At 52.1% G+C, this 27,321-nt stretch overlaps 6 protein-coding genes across 6 annotated transcripts; 3 read left to right on the forward strand and 3 right to left on the reverse strand.

Annotated features, from left to right (window-relative positions):
• Positions 1 to 51: 51 nt before the first annotated feature.
• Positions 52 to 12,724, reverse strand: BO94DRAFT_621106 (uncharacterized protein). Its single transcript, XM_025616974.1, has 6 exons — positions 11,356 to 12,724; positions 11,015 to 11,302; positions 9,535 to 9,909; positions 1,742 to 9,477; positions 908 to 1,689; positions 52 to 851 (listed from the first exon to the last, which is right to left on the reverse strand). Exons 1-6 carry the CDS (start codon positions 12,636 to 12,638, stop codon positions 93 to 95), a joined length of 11,223 nt encoding a protein of 3,740 aa, XP_025471403.1. The 5' UTR covers positions 12,639 to 12,724; the 3' UTR covers positions 52 to 92.
• A 1,792-nt stretch (positions 12,725 to 14,516) lies between these two features.
• BO94DRAFT_553543 (putative acyl-CoA oxidase) lies at positions 14,517 to 16,532 on the forward strand (the record flags this gene model as incomplete). The annotated part of the gene is made up of 7 exons (XM_025613663.1): positions 14,517 to 14,646; positions 14,693 to 14,891; positions 14,948 to 15,067; positions 15,128 to 15,277; positions 15,333 to 15,849; positions 15,905 to 15,959; positions 16,024 to 16,532. 7 exons carry the CDS (start codon positions 14,517 to 14,519, stop codon positions 16,530 to 16,532), a joined length of 1,680 nt encoding a protein of 559 aa, XP_025471404.1.
• A 414-nt stretch (positions 16,533 to 16,946) lies between these two features.
• Positions 16,947 to 19,402, forward strand: BO94DRAFT_621108 (uncharacterized protein). Its single transcript, XM_025616975.1, has 2 exons — positions 16,947 to 17,348; positions 17,399 to 19,402. Exons 1-2 carry the CDS (start codon positions 17,314 to 17,316, stop codon positions 19,203 to 19,205), a joined length of 1,842 nt encoding a protein of 613 aa, XP_025471405.1. The 5' UTR covers positions 16,947 to 17,313; the 3' UTR covers positions 19,206 to 19,402.
• A 1,411-nt stretch (positions 19,403 to 20,813) lies between these two features.
• Positions 20,814 to 21,992, forward strand: BO94DRAFT_582034 (ankyrin repeat domain-containing protein; the record flags this gene model as incomplete). Its single annotated transcript, XM_025615450.1, has 1 exon — positions 20,814 to 21,992. The coding sequence occupies one exon, from the start codon at positions 20,814 to 20,816 to the stop codon at positions 21,990 to 21,992; it is 1,179 nt and encodes a 392-aa protein (XP_025471406.1).
• A 79-nt stretch (positions 21,993 to 22,071) lies between these two features.
• BO94DRAFT_280619 (uncharacterized protein) lies at positions 22,072 to 22,878 on the reverse strand. The gene is made up of 3 exons (XM_025606622.1): positions 22,673 to 22,878; positions 22,394 to 22,613; positions 22,072 to 22,328 (listed from the first exon to the last, which is right to left on the reverse strand). The coding sequence occupies exons 1-3, from the start codon at positions 22,678 to 22,680 to the stop codon at positions 22,152 to 22,154; spliced, it is 405 nt and encodes a 134-aa protein (XP_025471407.1). The 5' UTR covers positions 22,681 to 22,878; the 3' UTR covers positions 22,072 to 22,151.
• Positions 22,879 to 23,076: 198 nt separating this feature from the next.
• BO94DRAFT_542923 (uncharacterized protein) lies at positions 23,077 to 23,835 on the reverse strand (the record flags this gene model as incomplete). The annotated part of the gene is made up of 1 exon (XM_025613116.1): positions 23,077 to 23,835. One exon carries the CDS (start codon positions 23,833 to 23,835, stop codon positions 23,077 to 23,079), a length of 759 nt encoding a protein of 252 aa, XP_025471408.1.
• Positions 23,836 to 27,321: the final 3,486 nt, after the last annotated feature.

Here is a 27,321-nt window from a genome sequence, read left to right on the forward strand (position 1 = left end):
CGGTTAGACCAGTCGGAAGAGAAGAACTTCAATAAATTTCACTTTCAAAAACCCAACATATGCATCCTATCCATCCCAGCTAATTAGCAACATTATTCTTCCTCTCCGCTGACATAGTATTGGTCCTCATCACTGTCCTCGCTGTCTTGACTTTCATCCTCCCCACTACTGTCTTCTTCCCCACTGTCTTCCTCAGTGCTATCGTATTTGACCTCGTGGGCATGGTTTTTCTCCCACTCCTGGCGAGAAATGTGATCCTCTTTGGTTTCATACCATTCCTCCTCTTCACTGTCGTAGTACTCCTCCTCGGTGCTTGTGAAAGTCTGTCCCAAGGGCCGCAGCATATGCTTGATAGACTTGTGTGCTTTGGCCTCCAAGAAGAATGGATGGTCGATCCGGAGCGTCCTTCTTTGGCACACATAACCCATTGGTGTATGGGAGATGTCTTGGCCCTGACGACGGAATGCCAACCATTGCTGTAAGAAGCTGATCTGGTTGGCTGATCCTCCCAACAGAGGGTTGCTGGCACTCATTGACTCGGGTTCCACCTGCAGTCGTTTCAGGATATAATTGTACTTCTCGTACCCAAAATAGAGTCGGCCGGCGAAGATGCCGAGCTCGAAGGAAAGCCAGGAAGGCAGTCGGTGCGGTGTCGGCAGGGGAGGGATCGTACAATAATCAAGACGATCGAAGTTCAGCATCCGCTTTGTCACCGGGGCTGCGTATGTGAGAAGGTGCGTTGATGGCGCGGCAGCAGTGCGCAGGATGGGAATCAAGAATTCGGCTTCTTCCGGGATAACGACAATTGCATTCTCGACTTCAGTGTTGCAAAGGATCCAATTCACAGGGCGCTTTTGAATCGTCAGCGGGACTACGAAGAGTATGACCAGGCTGGGGATGTACTTGCCATAAATTCATCTCCTCCCTGCCCATGCTTTAGCTTAACCGTCCGGGTAAACTCGATGGACACGTGCAAATGAGGTAGGAGATCCATCGTTTTAATCCCGTGTTCACGCGTGATCTTGGTTGCATCAAGTACATCTGCCGCTAGAAGGGTCCCCGAGCCCTCCAAAAGACCGGTCTCTGCGAATTTGGATAAGGTCGGATGCAATCCAGGAAACCGATAGGCCCGTAGTCGACCAGGACGCTGGACTTCCCTCTCTTCTTCGATCTCGTAGGCAACCTCTCGCTCTTGTTCAACCTCTTCCGACGCCGAACTGGTAATCGATTTCTGAATGACATTCGACCGCCCGCGCCTATGCTGGAGTTCCTCCATAAATCTGGAAACCTTTCCTCTGAGTAGTATCGAGTCTGCGTCTGCATCCGGTATAGACTCTCCGCCGGCGATATCTACAACCCGGGGTCTGTACAGCTGTTCCAGGGTTCGCTGCTCAGGCTGCTTGAGAGAGTCCATATAGCTAACCTGGTCGTGCTGGTCGTGCAGAAAGTCGGGATGGTCTGTTGCCGCTTGGGTGCGACGACAAAAGTCAACGCCTTGGGCGTGAAAGAGTGATTCTAACTCTCTATTGCTCACACATGTCTGGTGGAGGAGCCATTGGACAACATCTGAAGAATCCACTCTATCAGTCTGCCTTTTCTGGCAGACATCTAGGATACTCCGATGTACCTCGGGCGGTGCGATGAAAATGACTGATTGGGTTGTCCCCAGCTGACGGAGTCTCATGGCCGCTAACTCCATAGTTAAATTAAGCAAGAGAAAAACACAGGGAGAGTATCTTACCCTGAACAGTATGATCCTTGGTCTGGTTCAGCCCCAATGTTAGGGCCCCCTTCGCGTCGGCGGGAAGTTTCAGGTCGGTCCCTCTTGTATGGGCCTCATCGAGGTAGATAAGACAATCTTTGAGGTTATCAGCAAAGGGAGTGGCAATAAGTGGCAAGCTTCGCCCAGTTTGGTACTGGACCCAGGCTTTATTATCACCCCCGAAGTATACGGCTGCCTGGGCTCGAGAATCCTTCTCCAGCCACGTCTTCACGAGGGTCCGATTGTCCATCTCGAGGATAAAAGCGCCCGCATCAATGAGAACACGGATTCCGCTCTTTGTTAAATTGTCCAGGAGTTCTGCTTCAGATAGGCGCCTATCATTGATGACGGCGGGTCTGTATCCCCGATTTCGGTTCTGAAGCAGGTACGTGAGGACTTCAGCATTGGTGTGCAACAAGTCCGGCAGGTCATGCTGCTCAATGGTCAGAGGCAGCAGTCTGCGGTTGTCATTTGTCCCGCTGAATCCAGTCGTGAGTCCGGCGCGACTAGATCTTGGGCTCTGGCAAACCACAGAAGAAGTCCTAAAGAAAGGGACGTCCCATCCAGATGTCTGCAATTTGACGGCAAATTGTTTGGCGTGGACCGGGAAGACGAAGTTCTTCAGGAAGTAATTAACGACATTGGTTGAGAAGCGTAAGTGACGCCAGATCTCCGCAACCTGGCCTTGATCATCCACATTGATGAGATTCCAGTGCCGGAGGCCTTCCGGAAGCGTTGCTGAGGCGTGTGTCCATCGGTCGTACTCTGTCGCCGGATCATCTGATTTGAGGACGGCCTTTAGGCATTGACGGGTTTGCGCTTGGTTCAATCCCTCGTGGTAGAAGGCCAGACAGGTGAACAGAATCGCCACATCGGGGTGGCCCCATTCTGCGTGGTCTGATGGAACGCCCTTCGCATGGAAAGGAACCGCCACGGGGTCGCGGTTCGGATGGAGCCCGTACTGCACATTCCACCGTTTCTTGAGGCACAGCAGGAGAATCCGATGCACCAGTAATCCCCGTAGGAGGTAGGCTCTTTTATGGGCCCGAGGCACGTCATGGAACATGGCATCGATGTGTTCAATGTCCCCGGCATGCACGGTCTCCTGGGAGATGAACTGCCGGAGTGTTTGGAGCTCGCTATCAGCATATCCTTCAATGGGAAGAACGGACCCTCGGCCAGAGCAGACGTCGTCCACCACCCGCTTGCAGAGGATCTCTTCCACATCTTGTCGTAGCAGATACGCGAGCGGAAATGCGCCGAGCGCCCGTTCGACCACGTCGATGCTTTGCGGAAGCTCTCGGGCGAGATCGTGAAGATGCTGGGCCACCAGCCCCAGCACCGACATGATGACTTCCCAACGATCGGGATGTCCATCCACGACGAGCTGCGAGCCACTTGGATAGATGAGTTGTGTCTTAGGAGACAGCGTAAAGTCACACTCATCGAGAACATCGCGGCCAACGAGGTCAATCCAATCTTGGATCGCGATCATCTCCACCGCCTCAGGGATCTTCATGTCGGAAACTCGCTGCAGCCCACTCAACTTGAAAGACAGCGCGTGTTCAGGAACTCCCAAGACAATCCCGGATCTCTGCAGCGTCTCTTCATGCAACGAGCGGTATTCCCCGATCAACTGGGGGGTTGTCGGGGTCCGCCGGGAGAAAGGGATGTGGATAAGCTCCCTGCCCACGAGGCCCCCCAGGCGGGCTCGTAGAACCTGCGCCGTCTGAGTCGTGAGGGCCTTCGGCACCAACAACCGGACCAGAACGTCGCCATGAGCCAGTGCAGATGCGACCATGGGCATAATGACCGAGGTTTTGCCTTGCCCCATGTTCATTTGTAGAACGGAATTCGAGCCGGAGCTAGGGGAGACCATCTCCAGTGCCACAGTCACTTGCTCCTGGCGAATCTGAATATCAGCATCGATTTCCAGTAAGATCCAGTCGGGGTATGCCATATAATCCCACATAGCATGGAAAGGATGGAGCTGTTCCTGGTCCAGTCTGCTTTGATCGCCTTTGGCGTGGAGCTCCTTCATGCGAACCAGCCGTTGTAGCCGGACCACGGCAAGCGCATAGGAGACAAGGGCCTCCTTCATGTTCGGCCCAAATGTGACAGCCCCAGTGGTTCGAAGCTGCTGCAGGATGGTTACTGGGGTAATACATGGCCAAAGGCCTCCCTGTCGCAACCAGCGATATCTCCGGTCGCCAGCTGAAAGCGTGTTACAGATCTGTTGGTAATATCCGTCCACAACAATGCGAGCGCTCTTGATCTGGCCATCGAATTTGGTCATCCCCTCGGAAAAGGTGAGCCTTTCTGTGTGAGTCTGCTCCGGTTGCCGGCATTTCTCTTTCAGCGCATCAATACTCAGCTGCAGGTCTCTACCGTACCTCGATGTGACCGAGCAGTCCGATTTGATGAGGCCATGCACTATGCGCTCAATTTCGGTGATCCCCGGCATGAAGCTCTCCTGCCTCCCTGCTGAAAACCGATAAGGCTCCTTCGCCCGGTGTGCAGCTAAACCTGGTGAAGTCACCCTCTGCTCCAAGATAAAGTTCGGGTTTGGTCCCAGTTGTGGCCCCGGCTTGGAGAAGAGCTCTTGTGCTGATCGGGCCGTGGGATTTGGGGATGTTTTAGACCGAGTCCAAGGGGTTTTAGGCGCGCGGCGGTCTGGAAGACTCCTGAGTCTGTTCATCGTTGCGCTATGGGCATCCAGAACTTCCTGCACATCACTGAGGTGGTCCGTAAGTCGCCTATTTTTGTACTGTCGCAACCAGTCGGGCCTGATATCGTTAACAGCACCCTCGACATCCAGGAAGTCCGATGAGAACCCCTTTACTGCAGGCTCAGCACAAGGCCATTGTTGAGTCAGAAATGTAGCAAATTGCACGCTCGCGAACTCGAATTCCACGTCGTGTCTTATCCTCGCCATTTCAATTTCAAGGCTCTCAGCGCTCGCTTTGGCCTTCTTTCCTTTTCTCATTCGTTGCGTGGGATGCTCATACTCAATCTTGAAAGATTTTACCTTTTCCAATATCGAGCCAAGCTCAGGAGCCTTTTCTTCCTGGAAATTCTCGAAAGAAGGGAATTGGGGCAACGATATTTTCTTCAGATCATCCAGGATAAAGAAGGCTGCCAGAACCCTGATCACCCTCATATCCACATTCTCACCGTATGCCATCAGGCCCAGATAGAACATGAGGTAGTAAGCATCCTGCGTCTTACCCTCCTTACAGAGGCGGACCAAGCTACCCCAATGTACTGCAAGATCAACGGATAAAGTCTCATGCAAGGCAGACGGAGTGAACTTGCCAAGATAACCACCGATGTATGGCCACTGCTTCAGAAGGCCCGCAAGGTCATCTGTAGTGTGGATTTCGGATGGAAGCTCTCGGAGCAAGGTAGCGATTTCGCGAACCTTGGTAGCTCGCTTGGACGGCCCATATGACACGCGTGAGAGGTAGGTCACGTCGGAGCATTTAGCCTGGACCTGGCACGAAGTATCAGTCCGTTCGTAGATGGATCGCCGCCAGCGGGCTCTTTCACTTAGATATGCCTCATTGGTTACCGTGTCCAGAGAAGAGGGCGCCCCCTCGAGCTGGAAAAGCGAAAGCCGGTGAGACCTGCTGAGGATCAATTCGATCACGGGTCGGTATCCCTCGTGTTGTATGTGTGTAGTGAGGCTTTGATCCCACTTTACAACCTGCTGGCGTTTGGCTTGCTTTGGATAATACTGTCGTGATGGCGTAAGACGCGAAATCGACTGGAGCAGCCCCACGATGTTTTCATTCAGAGGCGTCCATGGTTGGGAATAAGCCGACACCAGACAAGATAGGGCCTCCTCTGTTCCGCTTCGGCCGGTCAGTGGATCGGGGAGTATGAAAGAGGTGAAAGCATGTAGTTGGGCCTTTGTGTACAGCTGGAAGGGTTCTGCAGGACCCTGGAGCCGACCCAGAACATCGTCAATCCGATACCTTCCATAGTCACCGTCGTTTTCTTTATACACGAGGACATGGGTACCGTGCCGCCGATACTGAATCCTTCCCATTGTGGTAATGATACTACGCTGGGAGCGATTGTGGACATTTCGAAGCACCAGCATGCTCACCAGCCCATACCAGGTGCCAGCATCCTGATTTGGGTCTATCTCTGCGGCCAACTGCTTACATTGAAGGAGCTGCTTCTGCATGTTCACATGAAAGCTGAGGTTCATTCGCTTCAGCTCAACCGAAAGAGTTTGGACGGGTGGTTGATATATCGTCAGCATCGATGGTCGCTCAAAATGCTCGAAGATCTTCGTAATTGAGGCGGCTAGCCGAGAATGAGGATCCACCAGGAAGGAATTCTTGCGCTGCGCTTTTCGAGTTCGAACGTGGATCTTCCAGTTCCCAATCCTTTCTTTCCAGATGCCTGGTGTTCGTCTAGCCTCAAGAATCCCGGTTCTCAGATCCAGCCAGTGCACACAGTCCTGGACCAAAGGAACGGGGAGGTCAAAACTTTGGCCATCAACAAACACTGACCGCGGGACATGTTCCAAGACCTTTTCGCCCTTGCAGGCTCGAATAACCAGATCATTGCCTCGATATCCCAAATGGATCTTATGATCCTCTTTCTCCAGTGTTAATGCGTAACTCATGCCAGGTTGATTGGAAGGAAAGGCAATCAGTCTTTGATTTCCAAACAACTCCTTCAACTTCTCCGAGTCACGAAGGTCGGCGGGAAGCTTCCCTAAAGGCGTACCCTCAACCAGAAGGTGACCCTCCATGAGGTGAAAATGGAAAGTCTGCGGCAATGTCTGGGAAGAATCGCTCGTAACGGATGATGTCACCCAATATTCGTGGGGATGTGGTAGATGCTTCCAGAAGGCATACTCTCTCTTGGAGCTGCTAGGCCACACCTTGTCAATGGCTGATCTTAGACTATCAGGCCGCCTCTTGAGCGCATCCTGCACCACCGGGCGTAGTCGAACAGACGTTTTTATGTCACGTACCAACATGCTGCGGGTGATATCACTGAATTTGCTCATATCCACGACCAAGCTCTGTTGCATAGTGAGAGTGGCTTCAAAGAAGTCCTGCGCACTTTCCTCATCCAAAGCAGCGTTGATATAATGTTCTGCAGCAAAGGTACGCCTGCAAAGAAGCGCGGCGAGGAAACAATAACGAGCTGCCCTTTCTGCAACGTCGACCTCCGTGGCGTTTCGAGCCTCTAGCCGCAAGTGATTGATCCATTCGAGTGTGACGCGGCGAATCTTCAACAGTAAATACCTGACTCCCGCAGTTCCGAATCCGCCTAAATTGCACGCCTGAATCGTCAATGTAAGCAGGGTTTCCATGTAGGTGGTCTCGCGCCAGTTGGGCGCAATGATGGAAACATGTTGATCGATTTGTGTGACAAGCCGTTTACAGAAATTAGCATCGTTGAAGACAGTGTGTACAACGCGCATGGGGTCATCCTGTAGCCCAGGACCAGCTTGCAGAGCAAGATGACGCAGCAAGACCATGGTGTCCAGCGAGCTGAGATTGATATTCGAAGACCCGAGTTCCGTCAGAATGGATAGCCAGCGACGGTGCCTGCCAGCCATCAGGGCTTGACTGGCCATAAACTCGTGGACGGTAACAGTGGCAGGACAATCCCGCATATTCGCAAAGGCCTCGTACGAGGACGGACCCGGACCATCAGGGGCAAAACTAGGCGAAGAATACAGGCCCGACAACGGTAGCTTCGGAGGTAAAGAAAGAGCAAAATGATGTGCGAAGGTGAGCGGGTCCGGCTTGTCTGTGGCCCATCGTCGCCGTCCAAAGTCATAGTACACGAATTTCATCCCGAGTGGACGCAGAACATTCTTTGGCGACGCGGGCAAGCTCTTCCACTTGTAATGTGTCTCCAAGTGAGACTTTATGCAGGAGGCTAGCGAGAACGTTCCTCGACAACGCTTGTGCTTGTGCAATTTGTATGACCAAAGCCGGCTATTGTCCTTGAGCAGCATTTGGGGCTCATCTGCAGCCGAATTCACCTGAGGTCCGAAGCGATTGATGATAATCCACGTCACATTGCGATACGCGTCAAATGCGTCGGGAATTCCCAATTCAAACACGATAGCCCGTTTTTCGGCCATTCTATGATCTTCAGGTAGATAGTCTTCATGCACACCGATCTGTAGGCGTCGACGACACCGAATATAATAGCAGTGACTGCATCCTCGGATATCATGCCCGCCGTCAGGGTTCCTCCGCTGCGTACAATCAGTCATGTCTTTCTTCTCGGTCAGTGACATGAAATCCTGGTTGACTCTCGCGAGTTCTTTCTCTTTAGCATCTCTGGCAGCCAAAGATCTGGTTTCAATCTGCTCTTGCAACTTGACGAGGCCTTTCCCAACCGAGTGTTTTAGATAGCGATCTGCAAAGCATCCTGGAGACGGATCCGTAAAGATCGACATATTTCCCATGGACGCGTTTGTGCAGCGGTCATGCAGATGTGTCTGTATCATTTGTAGACGCCTGAGGTCGTTTGGCCTTGAGAGAAGTATCACATCTAGTAGCTTTGGCTCGAACCCGGGATGATACTCGGCGAGTAATGGAAATTCGGCTGTGGCCTTTCTGTCCATGCGTACCCATAGGTCGAAGACATTCAGGATAAACAGACTCATTTGCTCCGGGTCTCCATCGTGGGCGTCCCCTGCGGTCTTTAGGTAACCCTCGATCCGGTCAGCAACACCGAGGCAGCCATCACTGCTTTTGTCCGACTCGATCGCCATCTCCATTTCCGCAATTGATGAATATTGCTTTGATAGGCTGTCAAATTGACCAGCCGTCTTTTCCCATGGTCTTTCCAAAGCAGCCGAATCCGCCTCTCGCCTCCTGGCATTATTATTCCGAGGAGAGTTCAGGACGTTCTGAAGATATGCGATGCTGTTGGGTAGGGTTAGAATAAGATCTTTGTCACGGGCGTAGGGTGGCAAAGGTGGTATTCTTCGCTGTACACCTCTTCTGAACGCCTCCCATTCATGGTTAATGGCATTCTTCGTGGCTCCGATAAATCGTTCACAAAGTGGCTCGATCGTTCGGGATAGGCGACTATGTGCAGCCTTTACTGCTGGCGATGAAGCTTCTGTCTCTGTTTCTAGCTTTGCCAACCGACGGCACAACTTGGTGTTCAACCAACTCCATTGCTCGGGTGCCAAGACTTTCAGATCAACAATTTCCTCCAAGAGATGCCCGAGGACAGTGCATAGCAGAAACTTGTAGTGCAGGCGGCCTAGGGCGTCACCCAGGCGCAGGTAAAGTAGGCGTTGGATGCAAACCCGAAGCACCAACCAAAAGGGACTCCGCTGCCACGGGAGCTCAGCGTTATCCCAGCACACATCGTCTTTGATACGCTTGCATAGAAGGGGCGGGTATATGTATCTACCATTCACTCCGAGTAGTGTGATCAGAAAATCTGTAATGATGGCAGGGTCAACGGTATCTCGGTTCTCAACTAGTTCTTTTCCCGCTTTGCGCGTTTTCGCAGCGAACTCGTCCAGTTCTTCGATGCTGGCATCTTCTAAAAATTGACCGAGGGTTTGTTGGAGAACAGGGTTTTGGAACTCTTCGCAAGGCAAAGAGACTGCCGTTCCTGGAAACTGCCATTGGAGGGCCCCTGGAGCGGCAAGGGTTTGCTCCGCACTGGTGGACGTTTCGAAGGCCTCGAATATGACTTCATCGCTTTCTCTGTCGATAGCATATTAGGAAAAGTTATAGAAAAGAATAAGAACTGTAGTAACCTACTCGGCCTTTCGAATGAGGAGTGCTGCGTTCTGCTCACCGATGTTGACGATAATAGCACATTGTGAATTCAGATTCTTGAATGCCTCTAACATATCATCTTTCTCTACCATCCCCTCCTCGTTCACCTCCCGACTTACATGGAGTGTCCGTTGGATGAGCTGCCACGCAGGTTTTATGTCATCATCCACCGACTCTTGGAGCGTTTGAACCGCATGGCGCAAGCGGGTGATCAGCTCATGTTCGACATCCGCGGGCTGCTTGTCCCGTCGGCCTGGAAGCTTCGGGGGAAACGCGATGTGATTAAAAAGGTCGACTAAGATGTCGGGGTCCGGCATCGTGATGGTGGTTGTTGCAGCAGTTGCAGAGCGCGCGGCCCTGCATGTCTAGTATTAGCAAAGTAGAAAGAAAATAAAAGAACGCGGAGGCAAATCTCTGAAGTGATTGGCCAATTCACTAACTTTGTCATGTGATGATGGGAAAAGCCAGTCTGATTGGTGCAAGCAATGTTCCAAATTTAACCTACCCATGACTCCAGTGTGAGGGTATCCTGGCAACGTAAACACAACGTGTAGCCAGGTCACCCAGGTAGATTCAAGGGGGGAAGAGCAGGAATAAATGTCGACAGAAGAAATTAGAGAAGCTCGACTTTGTCGGGCTGTGCCTACAACTGGCCTACTGAAGCTTCCGCCCATGATTGGCCATTAACAACCCCTCCCTGTCGGGCTATCATAACTAGCGATGCGAGCAGAGCTGATGTGGCGCACTGTTAGCTGTCAGCACCAACCGTCATATCCTTGTCAGTATGTTGGATTCAAGCAAGCCCCCGTTCTTTCGGCTAGGCCGACAGCTTTCCAGCCGGTGAATCACCAGCAGCAAGAGTAGCGCGGACTTTTGTTCCGGTCTTTGAGCCACTGACGTGGGCCCAATGAGTCAGTCACATTGACAGGCATCTATGTCTTACCATGGAATAAGGCAGATTTGATGGGGCGATGACATCGCAGGCTCGTAGTCTCGAAGGTACTTTTGCAGAGTGCGTGGCAGTATTACGGCGACTGGTCGTCAAGTATATTCTGTGCCGCATATCAGTAATGTCACAGCATTTGTTGAGATTCGGCATGAACATACTTCATTCTACCTGAAAAAGCCTTGCCCTCTAGCTCACTGGATTCACTGTCTTCCGAGGATGCCCAGTGCCCCACACCAGTCATCGAGTAGAGTAGTGCGAATTTCGCCATCCTATCTTTCCCTTGACTGTTCACGAGCCAGGATACAACATTCTTTAGATGAGATTATCGCAAGAATAGAAAGTGAACAATTGAGACGAAGGCTTCGAAGTGAACGATGGATGATGGTTTTTTCTAGGTGACAGTTGGAGTTGCGGGGTAGGTAGCATTCTTCCCCAACGGGTAATTGCAGTCAACCCTTACCGCCCGACATATATGTATGTAATCTATCATTTCCAGGGAACATTACATCTCACGAAGATTCCTTCCCCAGGCGATGTCGTCTCCAACTAACAGACATAAAGCAAATGGACGTGACCAGTCCCAACGCAGCAAGCCCAATGCCCAGATACAGCGCCCCCCGGTACCCCTTGAGGGGATTTCTCCCGCCATCGTTGACATTCGACTCCACAGTGCCTGCGAAGCCAAGTCCAAGGGAGATGGAGTAATTCACGGTGGTGGTGACCAACGATGCCGCAAGGCCTTGGTGGTGATGGTGCATGGAATTGCTCAGGATCAGCGTACCGGATGGGAAGGACATATCCCTGGCTATAGTCAGTATCTACGGGCTGGGATGATAAAGCGTGATATAACGTACATTCCCCATGATGTAATCAAACTGACGACGAACGCCTGCGCCCAATATGTCTGATGCAAGGGTACCGTCGCGAAGATCGCCTGGCCAGCGGTGAAAAAGCACATGGCGAAGAACATAATGACACTAGGAGGCAATTTCCCCAGCAGGAAACCTGTGATCAGAGCCGCGACCGCACCAGAGGGCGCCGCGGCGGACCATTTGGCAGTCGCAAGTAGTGGCGAGTCGTCCTTTATGACCTCCATGAATTGGTAGAAATAGTAGATGATGATGCCGAAGCTGGACCAGCCTGCCGCAATGCACCCGAGGACCCAAGCCAGATCGCCCGTTAGCACCGATCTCGGGATTAGCGGGCACGGGGCTGAACGTTCGACAAAAACGAAGATGCCGAAGATAAGGAACCCGATGATGAGAAGGACGTAGGTGTAAGGGGTTGCCCACCCCACCAAGGCAGCCTGGTTCCAGGCGAAGTTGATTAAAACGAGACCCGAGATACCGGTTAGAGCACCGAGAAGGTCCAATCGCGTCCAAGTCGTCATGTCGTCCTTGAACTTCGGACGGTGCGTATACGGTATCACAAGCATACCCAGCGCAGCCAAAACGAAGCACACCATGCCCATGACCCAGTACGCCCAGGGCCACCACACGAGCTGCGCAAAGAGGGAGGAGAATACACCTCCAACGATGAACCCGCCGGGCGCTGTGGCTCCGAAACAGCTGAAGATCATCTCCTTACGCAGACCAGGGGGATACGCGCGACCGAGGATCGCAATCGCGTTCGGGAGCAACATGGCGGGACCGATTCCCTGCAATGCCCGGCAGCAATCGAAGAAGACCTTGTTGGACCAGACGCTGAATCCGGCCAGCAGAGACCACAGTCCGAACCACGAGAATCCGATGATGAACATGAGTCGATGGCCGTAGACATCCCCGAGCCGGCCGGCGACCAGGATGAAGGTTCCGACCGTCAAGCTGTAGGCGGCGGCGAACCAACTCAGCTCGCCCGGGCTGGTGGTGTTGAAGCTGGCGCCGATGATGTGGGCGGGGGCGATGGACATGCATAGTCCGGCCTGCGTCATAAATTGGGCCATGCAAACCACCGCAATGAAGATGATTTCCTTCCAGAGCACAGACGGCGGCTTGAGAGCCGACTGCGCGGTTTCGAGCCGAGTCAGTGCCTTGGGATCCTCATCCTGCAAGTGGCCACGACCGATGGTGGACTCGGAGTCATATGGCGATCCATCTTGGGGGAGTTGTTGATCGTTGTCCGTGGTTTCCGAGGACATGTTCAATCAAACCTCTGAGTACCGACCGGGGTAGATCGGGCGCGAAAACAGCTGGTGAGAGGCCGAACGGCCGAGCTTGGGGCCCGCGCACCTTATGTATGATGCACGGGACATTGATGAAGCATCGGTCTATCTCCTCCGTAAGATAGCCCAAATTCCTATGATGTCTGCCGGAGACCCACTGCGTCGCCACCAGTGCACTGTCCTGCAATGCTATTGGCTCACAGGATCCCTCATCCGTCGGAAGAAGGACATATCCGTCGGGGTCTTTGACACGATGCGCATGCAGGGATTGGTTCTCACACGAGCCAAGGAACAAAACCGTCCGAACGGGATGCCGATAAGTCCAAGCTTTTCAGCTGTCGGGCCCGAGAAGTGGAGGGAAGGGGACATGGCCAAGCTCTCTAGCTAGTCGTGGTTAGACGGGAGAAAAGACTTTATCCGGATGTCAGAAATAAACATACTCCACTGGAGAAATTTCTTTTCTGACTCTCTCCCGGTATATACGTAGTGGTATCCCTACGTCGTCATGTGATCGCCTGTTTTCTCCGCTTAGCTGGTCTCCTTCCTCCCATTTGCCTCCTGTGATAGTCGGGATCACTTTGAATCCGATTTTCTTTGCTAAAGCAATCGCTTTCAGTCTATACTGTCCTCCTAGGAAGCCAATCTTCTTCGTCTGTCGGCGCCTTTTCATCACCTTCCTACCGGCTCTTCTCCAACGAAACCGACCGAGTCATTCCATATTACTTGCTCACTCTCTTGGCCCTTCCAGCCACAGACCTAATCGGGGGGTTGCTGAAAAGATCAGCACTACTCCTTTTCGAGACTTGGTTCTTCGATCGGCACAGCCTCAGGCAGTCAGGCTAGTCCGGTAGAGGTCTACAATTTCTCTGCCGGTGGAACACGAGCTCTTTTATCCACCGTCCATATCATTATTACACTGAAAGCATCACTCGGTCCTAGAGCGGGATTAGGAACCTGGAGAGTGAAGACGATTGCAGCCATACTAGAACGTGCTAGCCCGTCAAAGATTCCGACCCGGATTTTGTACGGAGTAACTTCAAGCCAGGTCGCCAACCACCGAGTTTGACCACTGGTGGACTACCATGCTGGGATAGGTTTTGCACTGGATGGAGTACTATGTACCAAACATGTCAGATGCCGGCTCCACCAGGTTCACCGCGAACAAAGTTGGTCAACGGTGAATAGTTTCTTATATCTACTCTGGACTCCGTGACCCATGAAGATTGTCCTAATCTAGATCATCCCAGTCTGATCATGAGATACTCCGTCTCACGGTTGCAGCGAGTGCGCCTGTTGACCATGATGAGCCGGATAGGGTCGGATAGGGTCGGAGGGGCTCCGGAGTGGCCGTTTTCGTTGCTTTTCCTACCAGCAGCATCCGCCAGCGACGGTCGCAGCAAGTATTGAAGTATTATCCCATAAGCTGCAGTCTATTGGAAACAGATACCTTGGCCCCACTGATCTCTTCCCCATTCATTGTTCATTCAGCTGCACGGGCCATGCATGAATCTGTCGACAGAGTCACACAAGCCGAGGCAAAGGGGCAACCATCCCATTCCATCTGTCCGAACAGGAGGTTTGCGGAAGCCTCTATTGTATGCCATTCACCGGTAAAATTCGTCAATGACATTCTTGACATGTCGGACCAATGCTATCAGCAGCGTTGTGCTTCCCAATCTCTTTCGGCCAGGCTCGAGAGCCTTTGCAGTCAATAGTGCGCAAAGATGCATTAGCGAGATAGCCTGGGACACCCATCTCACATATAAAACTAGCCAGCTCGCTCTTCTTCTTGCCAAAACCAGTCTACCATTTAGTCTTGTTCTGCCATCTCTTGCTTGCTTTCGTTCTGCGAAAATGCACCGCATCCTTCCGGACACAGCTTCTTTGGCTTCGTCGCCCCTCTTCCAACCAATCTATGGCGTTTCACGTCTTGAGGCTTTGGAACGTTCCTACCAGAGAGCTGTTGCTATAGCCAAACACTACCGTGAGCGTTAGTAGCCCGATGCCGGTCAGGGGCTAATTGCAGACAGGACTCTCCATGGCCGATATCCACACCCTCTCCGAAAGGTTCTGGGCCTGCCATATGGAATTCCTGATGACCGTGGACTTAACTACGTATTACATTCTCGCGATGCAGTACAATCTGGTGGTGGGAACCATTTCCCCTTTTGTTGATGGAAGACCCGATCTCGAGCCGCTCATGCAAAAGCTCTTGAGCTTAGAGATCTTGTAAATTGCTTGCCCGCATCACATACGACCGATCCTGGTGTCTGATTTCTTCGCAGAGGCGTCTTCATGTTGACCGAACTGGATCATGGTTTAGATGCCAAGAACCTCGAGACCACGGCCACTCGACAGCCAGATGGGAGCTTCATCCTTCATACACCTCGCCCCGGTGCTGCAAAGTTGTTCTTCCTCTCGGAACCAATTGACAGGACCTGGAAGAAAAGCTGACCATGCTGCAGGTTCATGCCCCCAACGATGCCAGTTGCGAACGTCCCTCGGGTTGGCCTTGTGATGGCCAAGCTGATTGTCGACAATGAGGATCGCGGAGTCCGTGCATTTGTTGTACCCTTGAACGATGGGAATACGATGTGCAGGGGGGTCACATCAGTGTCAGTACGTCTACGTCTGGTGGCAAACGCTATGAGCTGACTGCGTTTTCCACAGGCTTCTGCCACCCATGAAGGGTGGAGATGCACTCGATCACGCCTTGACCTCGTTCAACAAGGTGTCGTTACCGGCAGACGCCATGCTGGGCAGCCTGGCTAAACCAGGCGAAATGCGTCAACATTTTCTGGCCATGCTTCATCGGGTCGGCGTGGGAGCTGTTTCGGCCAGCCTGGTGCTGCTGCCCGCTCTGAAAATGGCTGCGTACCTGGTTGGCCGATACAGTCTGCGAAGAGCGATTGGAGGGCCAAGGAACAGCCGTGTTCCAATTATCAGTTTCAGGACCCAACAACTACCCATTTTGCATACCCTCGCTCTGAGTGCAGTGATAGAGCCCTTTACAACCGAAATTATCTCCCGCTTCTGCGATTCGGCCAATGGCCCGGGTGAGCGACAAGCGATCGCCACCATCTCCAAGGCGGTCTTCATTCAGCATTGCCAAAAGAGCTTTGCATCGCTTATCGAACGTTGCGGCGCACAGGGCCTGTTTGAGCACAACCAATTATCCAACTTTGATGTACTGTGATTTGTTTCTTTCATCCCTGCCTCGGCTAACTAGTCAACCACAACAGGGTCATGTTCGTGCTCTATCGATCATGGAAGGCGATATTCTTGTTCTCTGCATTCGTGAGTCGCACTGCAGAACCAGCAGAGCTTTCTTCAACATTTTCTCTAATGAAATTGTTCCCAGGATTTGCCACCGAGCTCTTACTAGGGAGATGCTCTGTTCTTCCTGCTCGACATTCGGGTTCTCTTCTTGCGAGACACGAAGCCGGGCTGCTCGCTGAAAATCTTGACCTGCTTCGATCGATGCCCCATGGCCACCGGAGCGAGAAATACAACAATATCATGCTGCCCCGATGTCGGCCCCTTGTGGAAGCGATCGGTCACCGCATGGTTTACGACGCCGCTCTCGACGCCGGAGTGGACCGCGACTTGCTTTCCCTGTATGAAGCGGGGGTTGTACAACTGGATCCTAGTTGGTACGTTGAACACGGCGTGCTTTCAAGGATGGAGATTATGAGCATGGAAGAGCAAGCAGCCAATGCTGTTTTTCCTCGTCTGGAGAATTTACTTGACCGCTTGGAGCCTGAAGTATATTGTACGGCGCCTTTTGTATCGGCTTCACGCTGGCAGGGATTTCTCGACCAGCTGGCTGTCTATCGGGGGGAGTCGGACTGTCGCATGAGCAAGTTGTAGTAAAGATTTATGCCTCTTGCAAGGGCATTCTTTTGGTGCCAAGGATGGGCCCTGGTTGTATATAGTTGTGCTAGGGCATGCGCTGGCACCAGTTCTTTGGCTCGTGGAAGCCACCAAGCAAGCCATGTCATCCCATATTCGAGGAGATAAATAGCCCCAGGTTAATCCACGTATCACGAAATTGTGGCATGCTCCAGACGTAGCGCTGTTCGTCTTGGAAAGATGGCTGGCTGGCATCGCCTATTGCCGGAGCGGAACTGGACGATGCCGAGGATCGGCGGGCGGCCGGCTGACCTAAGCGAGCGAATGACCTCACCGCCTCCGCAATCACATGCTGTCGGAGAAAAAAAAGCGGCGGCCTGAACTCGCCTCGCCGGCGGTTGGAAGATGTTGAAAATTTAAAGCACGCGGGGAGGGAGAAAAAAAAAAAAAAGTAAGGAGGGCGATCGCTCCGATTTTATCGCGAAACAATGTGACAGTGCCGATCGCGTCTCGACCTGGTTTCATCCCTCTCCATCATGATGTCCCTGCCGGCTTCCCTGGTCGCCTTGTGTGACGCGTTGTGATCGTGGCTGGACGATGCTTTACCCCGCCGGACAGCTCGACGGACAATAAGGAGCTTCCCCTCCAGCGCCTTTCATTGTTGTCGGTGTCCACTTCCATCTTTATCATCTCTGCCTCCCCTCTCTTCTCCTCCATCTGTTTCTCTCCTTTTCATTTTTTTTCTTCTCATCCTCCTCGAACCCACTCCCTCGCGTCTCTTGACGCAGTCTCTTGCGCCATGGGGAAACCCCCTGCTGCCATCATTATTGCTCGGTATGTCCACCCCTCTGATGCGCCATCAATAGCTGACCAGCTCGGTCTAGACATGGTGCTCGCTTGGACGCAGCCGACAAGAACTGGCACCTCACCTCCCCCACCCCCTATGACCCTCCTCTCTCCTACGGCGGTTGGTTACAGTCCCGTACGCTGGGTACTCGCATCATCGACATCATACAGTCATTAGGTGGCTCCCTCGACTCGACAACACAAACAGAGGACGGGGTCAAGGCACCTTCCGATCGTCTCCAAAAACCCAAACCCAAGCGTCGCATCATCATTCACACCTCCCCATTTACCCGATGCCTGCAGACGGCCATCGCGGTCAGTTCAGGGATTTGTCAGAATTCTGGCGAACCGGATTTCACCCCTTCGAAGGCCTCGACGATAGTCCAGTCCAGCTCGGAATCTTCCTTGACCCCGGGGCCTATCTCATCGAACGACCATCGATGTCTTTTACGCGTGGATGCCTTCCTCGGTGAATGGCTTTGCCCGGACTACTTTGACGAAATTATCCCTCCACCCAACTCGGATCGTATGATCACCGCCGCCAAGCTCGAACTATTGCGACGCGAACATAGTTTTGTGCCTCCAGCTGATACCGGCCCCAGGCCGTCAACTGGCTTTTTCCCTGGTGGCTGGGGAAGCGCCTCCACTCCTGTCTCGCCCGCGATCGAACCGACTGGGGCGGTCAAGGCAGGGCTGCCACCCGTCACACGCCAGACACTGGGACAAAGGTCTCGCGCAGGTAGCTGTGACGCCTTGGGCTCTGCGGAAAACACCCGAGGACGGCGGACCCTCAGCCGGATCAACACGAACCTCCCCTCCATCCCGGATGCGGCGTACGTGCCTCCGACACCTAGCTATGCTATTTCGCCGTCAGACCCCATCCCCGCGGGATATGTCACGCATGCTCGGGATGCTTGCGTGAAGATTGATTTTCAGTGGGATAGCATGCACGGGGAGCAGAATTGGGGCGATGGCGGCGACTACGGCGAAGAATGGAGCACTATGCATACGCGGTTCCGCACTGGACTCGACCGCATGATTAGCTGGTATCGAGACCATGATCCTTCTATTCCCTCCGGTCGGCCGCGACGGCATTCACAGACGCTAGACGGCTCGGAGGAGGCCAGTCCACTAAATGACGCGGAGGAAGCAACAGAGACGATCTTGGTTGTCATCACCCACGGGGCCGGCTGCAATGCGCTCATTGGGGCATTGTCCGGGGAGCCAGCCCTTGTAAATATCGGCACGGCCTCCCTGACGCTGGCGGTCCGGAATGATCGCCTGCCAGAAACGGCCGAAGGCGATTCCATCGGCGGTCCTGTGCGGGCCAGGGGGTCGGCGGACGAGTCGTCCAGCTTGGCAAGCTATAGCATGAAATTGGTGGCCTCGACAGAGCACCTCCGTGCAACCGGCAGCACATCGCGCGTTTCTTCTCCGAGCCATGTGACATCCCCGTCGGTGTCGTCCTACCGACGCGTGGCAAATCGTCCGTCGCTGTCCCAGGGGTTATTCATCATCGGACCCTCATCGACTTCTGGTCCAACCACGGAGCCATGGAGTGCCGAGCGGCCCTCGACAGCAGTCTCATCCAAATCGTCTGGCCTCTGGGGCTCGATCGCCGAGCCGACCGACGAGATTGTGCCCAACTTTGACTGGCCCACTCCATCAGCTCCGGCCGTCAACGGCGACAGCCAAGCTTCGACATTGAAGGCAGACGACTCGACCTGGGCAAAACTCCCACAGCGAACGCTCTCCCAGCGGGGCCTATGGAGCAGCTCACCGCTGAGCAAGGAACGCGACCTAGGACATAAAAGACGATGGACGGTGACTGAACGGCGACCGTAACGTGATGTTGTTTATAAGTTGTCAAAATTCTCATTTGGCGAGGCGTTCGGGATACTACCATACCATTCACTAATTCTTGACTGGCTTGCTCGCTGGTTGATGGGTTGTGTATACCGGAGTTTCTCTTCTAATATACCCATTCTGCTCCAAACAATGACTATATCAGAACGAACACAGTTTATTAGTTAGTAGTCCACAACTAACGATTCATAAATCACTTACTCTGCAAGCCCAATCCCATCACCCCACCCATACTAATACAGCGCCACTAGGTACAATGAAGAGCACATAACACTACAATCCCATCCTCTTTAGGTAATACCCACCACAGACAACTCTATCTCAACCCCCCCCCCCCTCAGTCAGTTACTCAGTCCATAGTAGTAGTAGTATGACCCAGCCAATACAATAACCCCTTCCTTCCTTCCTCTCTTCCTTCGTTCCTTACATACATATATATCGTCCATCATCCCCCAATCTCCACACCATTAAATCCATCTATCCATCTAATCTCAGAAACACATAACCCTAACCCTAATTGTTACTCCCGCTTCGTGTACCCATAGTACTAAACTAAGACGTGTCAGATGGCCGGCCCCGAGCCCTAATTTATCCGGGATTGAAGAACATCCCCGTTTACTGTAGAGTAGATAAGTGAAGAAAATAAGTGAATGAGTGCAGTTTCTTTGGTTGGAGGATATACTATCTTGTCAATGCGTGAATGGGATTGGGGGGTGGGGGGTCATGATTTCAAACCTGGGATGCTATTACGGTTTTGTTGAAATGGGGGGAGGTTTTTTTATTTTTATTTTTTTTTTTTTTTGGATTGGGTGGTGGATATTAGGAGTTAGTTAGGTTTACTAGAGGTGATTCAAAGGCGCGGTTTCGTGGGGGGTTAGGTATGTACTAGATAGACGGGAAAGTTGGTTAGGTAGTGGGATATGGATATGGTTGTATGTAAACTTCCGTTCATTGTGGGGTTAGAGTTGGGATTACTAGTACGTACATAGTACGATATCATTATTGCTTGTGGATATTATCGAGGTTCCGTAGCGGGGTTCTTTCTTATCGGATGGACCCACCCCCAGAGTGGGGATTTGCCGTTGCTTGTGCTGGTTTTTCCATAATATCTGAACCTGGTCAGTCATACATGAATAGGAATTCAACGACTGCTGGGAGATCAGATGGCTGTCAGTGTGGGCTAGGTACCAGATGAACCTTTCAGTCCCTCGATAGTCGACGGTTGAGGTCTACCTTGGTAGGTGTGGTAGATATCTTCCGGCTGTTGCAGACGGCATCAGGGAGAAATTATGAATGGGTTGCGTCCACGGTCATTTCCTTCTGGGAAACGACATCATGCATGAACTATCGTCCTGTTGACCATGTAACAAATCAGAAGTAGGGTAGAGGGAAAGGCACATGTCTCGCCATCTACTCGCATCCGATCTTTCAAGGTAACCGCCGATGACGAGAATGGGAGATTTCTCGACAGGGATATATGGCCCTTGACGCGGGGTTATAAACCCCCTGGCCATCATCATCATCACCGGCCATTTTTAGGACCGATTTCCTCCCACGAACAATCGTCTCCTACCAATATCTGGGTCAATGGAACCTCCAATCCCATCAAAGCCGCTGTTTCGGGGACATACAGCCGCCATTGGAGACTGGCCTTTAGAGCTGTGTCTTCATATGGAAGAATGCCTGGGCGTGTCAGTAAAGCAGTTCGTCCTCCTGCGGAGCGACATGAGTTTCTATCGGCTTCTGCAAGTGGAAGCGATATTGAGTGAGGATCGAGCACTGGTCGGGTTCCCGCTCGAGATATACCGATGTCGGTACATCGGCGGCCGAGCGTCCCGATGTTTGTTTGAGCCATGCACTTCCGAGGCTGCACCACGGCTGATGAGGGACGGCAATTGCAAAGGGCTCCAACATCTCCTGGACAATGGCATGGATCCTTGTGTGTACAGCACCTCTGAAATCCCGCTGCTTGCTCTGGCTGTAGCGCATATGCAACTTGAGTGCGTTCGGTTGCTGCTTCACTACCAGGCCAATCCCAATCAGACAGGGTACTGGCGCGATGCTCGCCCGCTCGACTATGTCTTGCCCCATTGTCTGAGTGACTCATATCCCACCCAGAGCACGATCATCGAAGTGCTGATTGAAGCCGGCGGGACTTTCACGTTTGCCAATGTCATTGACACCATTTGCGTTGACAACAGGCTCGACCTCCTTCACCAGGCCGTCTGCAATGGGACCAAGATCCGTGACCTAAGCTTTGCGTACGGTGCGACGGCGCTGCATCGGGCTGCGCTGAACGTCCGCGGCGGACCCGAGATAATCGACTACATTTTGGAACAGGCCCCCGAGCTGCTCAATGCGAGGAACACAGCGGGCCACACAGCGCTGCAATATGCTCTGTGGAACCCCAACCGGATCGTGGCCATGCACCTGCTGCGTTATCCAATCGACCTGTATGCGCTAGATGTCACCAAAGAATCGGCACTCACAACAGCTATCGGGTACAACCGGATGGACATTGTCGATGCCATTATGGGCCGTAAAGACCTTGATATGCTGCAGCTCCACCGAGATATACCTTTCCACCAAACCCCGCTCGGCCGGGCAATAACCACACGCAATGAGGAGCTCCTGGACTTCCTGCTCAGCTATCCTCGCATGCACGTACCTAAAAGCGCCCGGGACCTCGCCCTTGATCAGACCCGCGCTACGTTTAAATTGCACGAGTGTTGGATTCCAATGATTGAGAGACTGCCTGTTGATTAGTTGCCACTTTCTGGCTGTCCCGGATACACGTTGTTTTGGTCCTGGCTCGGCAAGGCCTCCAAGAGGGTAGAAATCAAATAAAATCAATTCCCAGGTACGGTACACTGCGCCATTGTAAGCTAGTCACCGTCAAGAATTTCCCCAAAGATCTATAGGACATCAATCCTCCGCCCTGGTGAGGTAGAAATGAAGAACGCCCGAATCGCCGTAGTGAGGCCGGTAATCATTGGTGGCAGCGATCGTACTTTCGTCCACATAGCGAAAACGCTGCTTCATTCCCTGATCTTCCGGGACCAGCAGGCTACCAGCAGCTCCGTGGAACTTCATCTCGTGAATCTATCAAGTCAAATTAACCCTGGGCTGGGATGCTTCGAGATAGCCTCGTTAAGGCGACAGCTAACCTTCCCAGTACCTGCATCCGGGTCCATGGTGTTCATGAGAGGGAGTATGTCCTCTGCTAAGGCTTGGGCAGGATGGCCCGTATCGATGACATGCATGTCCCATTCGCCTTCCAGGGATGCCGGATCGGCTGGCTGGAGCTGGCTGTAGATATCATCGACCTCGGATGGATCCAGCCGAGCATCTTTATTCGTAAGAAGGACGTATTCGTCGGCGGGTGTACTAGGACGATTTTCCGTCGTCAGTCTGGATTGAAAAAGGGTCGGGGAGCACCAACGTACCGTGTCATAATGAGGTAGGTGCAAGGGTGCAGCGCATCGGACTATGATGGATCCCCAGGAGGCTCTGCTCCACCCAGGCCAGGCCAGGCCAGGCCATCTTATACATCATGTCGCGTGGTATAGTTTCGCCGTATCAAGGTTATCGGGGTGCTGCAATGTTGCTTTCTGTCCCATGCACGGATGCACAATGCTACAATGCCGGTGGTGATCAGGGCGATTTGGATCTGCAGCCGATCCCGAAGCTAAATGCTAGTGCTAAACTTTATCTAAACAAGGCCCCTACCGGTTGGAACCCAGGAAGAGGGATCATCGCGTCCATGGTACGGGCGGGGGGTCTCGTCTCCATGTTGGAAGTGGGTGTCAAACAGGGAATGCGTTGTAAAACCAACTCATCAAGGATGCGTTCATCTGACAAGAGTGATACCGTCGATCCAGAGAAAGTATGGCAGGAACGTTTGGGACGAATTCAGAAGGCTTGCACCTTTGATGACGACCGGTGAGTGTATGAGCCCGGTCAATGCCGACTGTTGGGGGGAGGTTAACGGTTGTCGGTAGACCGTCAGCAGTCTCGGAAAGCTATTATGCACAATTTCCACATCCAAGATCAAAGCCTGGAAAGTATCTTCGACATGTTGCATGTTCTCGTCTTGGTGGCTAATGAATCTTTGAGGATTAGTTGAGGTAGGAAGCTGGGAAATGCAAAGGCAGCGGGGTGGGGCAACGGGGTTGAATAGCTTACAGCGAGCAGTTTGGTAGATATCAGCGATAGATTGAATCAGACAACCCGGAGAGCCCCCTATGTCACGGCCAGCCCTGGCCGTCCAATAAAGCCCCGACTGAGTGTCTTTTGGGTGAGGAAAGTTACATCCGAATGAAGTCAGGCAAATCATGCGGTACTCCGTAGATAGGTAGTAGGCCAGGAAATTCGCCACCGAGGGACGCGCTAGAGGTCTTCCCAGCACCTTCAACGCTCCAATTAGAAGAATGGTGCTTGGCCAATGCCATTGTGGGTTTTGTGGCAGTTGAAGAGGTGGAGCTCCGCCGGCCACCTCAGCTTGTACCACAATCACGAAACTCAAAAGAAAACGGACTGGCTTGACGATGCCTGCGGCCGTGGTTCCGCACCAGATGCCGTCAGTTGTCGGGATGGAGTATAGATTCATCTTATCTGCATAAACCTCGCATGTCTAGCTAAGTAAATTCGGCCCGCCGGCGTAGGAACGGAAGGCGGATGTGGGGGGAAGTTTTCCAAATGAAAAGCCGTTTACTCTCGGTCGTCCCCCGCCGTACCTAGATACGTGTCGCGCAGACATTAGCTGGTTGGCTGGTCATCCTTTCTAAAAAGGTGCAACACTTGGCACCAGCACCGCAGCGGCAGCGGCCCCCACCTCGGAATGGCCTGAGGTGCCCGCCGGCCACTACTACTAGGTACTAGTAAGTGGGTATGTACTACCTCAGCTAGTACTACCTACCTTACTACTAGTAGTAGGTATAACCTGGACCAATACCATCTCCTCAATCTTTTTCTACCTTGGTTTCCTCTCCCATCCTTCACATCCGGGTACCGTTTCACTTTTTTTCTCTGCAAAATGGATGTTTGGATCTACCTCTCTCTCCCTCTCTCCCTCCTTTCTTTCTTTCCCCCTTCTTCTCTTTGAACTCCGCCGTATAAAAATAGATTATCCGGGTGGTTATTGTCTACCATCTGGTGACAATCATCACAAGGATGCTTGCCGTACTTAGAGAGAGCATGTTGATTAGTCCACCATACCTCTACTTCTTTGTCGGGGGGGAATAGGGCGTTCCAATTGGAAGTCATCCACAGCGGATGGTCAGTGCCTACTGTAGTACTAGTAGTCATTCGCCGATTGGGCAGCCTTCAGTCTGGTCAGTACTACTACTAGTATCTTTGCACTCATAAGTGAGGCTTGGACTAACCAAAGTAGTACCTCTCCTCTCAAACCAGACCGTCCACCCCAAAAATACTACTACGTACTTGTGTAGCAGTGCTAGTAGTACACATCCATGATCCGTATACCAGTAACCATTTTCGCAAGCCAATAATATCTCCCAGATCGAACTCCATCGCGGTATTTTGGTCAGTACTGTAATTTAGTAGTACCATCCGCTCCGGCTTGATCTGTACTCTCTCGAAACCATCGAGTTGAGGACTCGCGGCCTCATTTCCATCGGAGGCCCACATCCAAGCCCTTCTTACGTTGCATCGAACACTGTTTGTACATCCCGTAACAACACACTCAGGCAAGCTTGGCTTACGGTACAGCGCCACACATGCACCCGGATACAGAATCCCAGTAGATTCCATCCTCAATTCCATCCAAAGAACAACTCTGCAGTGTTGCCTACGGGAGACTGACCAATTGTTGCTTACAGTACAATGCCTCACATGCATCCGGATATAGAATCCCACTTCCGTCCCAAGTGACCGCGCAGGGTCACCGGTGATGATTGAGTGTCAGTGTCATGCATAATTCATCTGTGCATCGCCGGTTTAAAGTATATCACATGATTGGGGTTCTTTTTTTTCCTTCAGGGACTTCTCGGGATTCAAGGGTATGATAGATTTTCGGGAATAATTATCCAATGATCTCTGGTTCTTTCAACCGTCAGGGCTTTTTTCTTTCTTTTCTTTTCTTTTCTTTTCTTTTCTTTTCTTTTCTTTTCTTTTCTTTTCTTTTCTTTTCTTTTCTTTTCTTTTCTTTTCTTTTCTTTTCTTTTCTTTTCTTTTTTTCCATTTTTTCCATTTTTTTTTTTTTTTTTTTTTGCTTGGAACAAATCGATGCTCGAGATTATTTTCGCCCGGACACCGCAAATATGCGGTCATGGGCCGCAGCTCTCACCCACGCGGGCAGCAGGACGGGAGGGTGAAAAAAGGGTCTCAATGGGGCATGGCAAGAGATAGAGTTTCGGTATTCGTGATCAGTGGTAGGTTTTATTTGAAATGATGAAATTCCCTGTCCGACGTAGGTCCAAATTTTTATCCATGATGGGACGTGAGCGTAGAATCTTGCGCATTCTGAGACCTCTTCTTCCCCTTTAGAGAACCTGACCCTGATGCTGACGAATGACGATAGGCTAGTCCTCCAGGCTACGACTGGCAAGGCATTCGAGGATACGATCTGCTCTTGGCAGCTTTTTAGGCATGTCGTTCTCCCTCTGTGTTCAAAAACCTAGTCCACAAATGGCCCTGGTCGCTACAGAGCCTGCTCACCACAGCCCTGGTTCTCACGGGTCCGGTTCCTATAATGGCTGTCATTAAACAGGGTACGATTCCATCCTGTGATCGTTATGATAATACACATAGTTGTGGGTAAGGATGCGGCCATTGCCGACATGTGGATCACTTTGATGCACCATTCCAATACCGATGGATTTGAACAAGATGCCTACTAAGTGGGTAAGACGGTAAGGGCCGCCTATATATACTAGGTACTGTTAGTAGATAGGGGGGGGGCTACGGCTGATGGTAAGTGGGGACGCCAGTACGTACTACTTACTAGCGTCCCGTAAATGTCAAAGCTTGTTCTCAGTCCGCGCGGATCCTGGGGATCTGGACCGGATATTCTTCATCTCCAATATCCCACGATGCTGTGGGATCGGTCACTGTTTCTCCCGTTTGAAACCTTAAACCTGTCATCTCCCTAAGTCGGAGCCGACAGACAACTCCTCCGTAACTACGTAGAAGCCCATCACTCTACGAAAACAAATCCCTTGTAAAGGAGCATCTAAAGTGACGTATGCCAATTCACCGCCAGATCTCTCTGCGTACGTCCTATAAATATTTCTGCTTTGTTGATAATTGTAGATAGTGATATACATGGCGTGCTGTATGCCAATCATTCTGGGGATTGATGTATGCAATTACGGTCCAACATCCCTCTGCCCACTCACCCACCCCCTCCCGAAAGACAATGGAGGTGTCGTTTGAGCATTTAGAGACGTTTAGTCAAGTACGAGTGGCAGTGCATACCTGCAACAATACACGTGCTGTTCGGAGGATGGGTCACAGCCCGATCGATTTGGGGTTTCCAAAGCTCAAACACTTATTGGTGGGTGTCCACGACTCAGCTAGGTCGACGGAAGCCTTTTTGGCAAACACAATGGCCATGTCGGCCCTGTATCTCACGTTTTCAAACATACACATTGTCCCCGCAAGCGCGCAGGGGTACTGACGGAGGGCGAGGAGGAAAGACAGAAACTGTACGCAATGACGAACGCCCAGTAGGAGGTGAAGCCAGTTCCGTAATGATAATCTGGCACATTCCGGCTGCAGCTAGCAAGCTATTCGATTAACCCATTAGTTTTGATTGGCTCGTCAAGCACTTTCTTTGCTCTCAACATGTTGAGCGACCTTTCGACCACTTGTAGCCGTTCATGTCTTATAATGGCTCACTCTCACCGGGACAAATCAGACGAGCACCTTCTTCAGCCACAATGCCCGCCAATCGAACATCTGTCGTTATTGCCTGCTAGGAGAAAGAAGCCCTTCCATTCGAGTGTTTCTGCAAAGCCTTAGCGTGGTGGCTGACCACCCGGCCTTCTGCTCCCCGATGGGAAGACACAACTATTCCATATAAGATAAGCCCCACCCACCCCACGCCCTATCCTGCCCTGCGATGCACGGGGAT

This window comes from Aspergillus sclerotioniger (assembly GCF_003184525.1).
Source record: "Aspergillus sclerotioniger CBS 115572 chromosome Unknown BO94scaffold_4, whole genome shotgun sequence".
Taxonomy (NCBI): domain Eukaryota; kingdom Fungi; phylum Ascomycota; class Eurotiomycetes; order Eurotiales; family Aspergillaceae; genus Aspergillus; species Aspergillus sclerotioniger.

Coding starts and splice junctions, on each gene's coding strand:
- BO94DRAFT_621106 (XM_025616974.1), bottom strand. CDS start 12,638: ATGTCCTCGGAAACCACGGACAACGATCAACAACTCCCCCAAGATGGA. Junction 9,910..11,014: donor CGCCTGGGGAAGGAATCTTC/GTGAGATGTAAT, acceptor CTAGACATGCAG/GGCCGCGCGCTCTGCAACTG. Junction 9,478..9,534: donor CTCCTCATTCGAAAGGCCGA/GTAGGTTACTAC, acceptor TGCTATCGACAG/AGAAAGCGATGAAGTCATAT.
- BO94DRAFT_621108 (XM_025616975.1), top strand. CDS start 17,314: ATGGGGAAACCCCCTGCTGCCATCATTATTGCTCG. Junction 17,349..17,398: donor GCTGCCATCATTATTGCTCG/GTATGTCCACCC, acceptor AGCTCGGTCTAG/ACATGGTGCTCGCTTGGACG.
- BO94DRAFT_280619 (XM_025606622.1), bottom strand. Junction 22,329..22,393: donor CGGATGCAGGTACTGGGAAG/GTTAGCTGTCGC, acceptor TTGACTTGATAG/ATTCACGAGATGAAGTTCCA.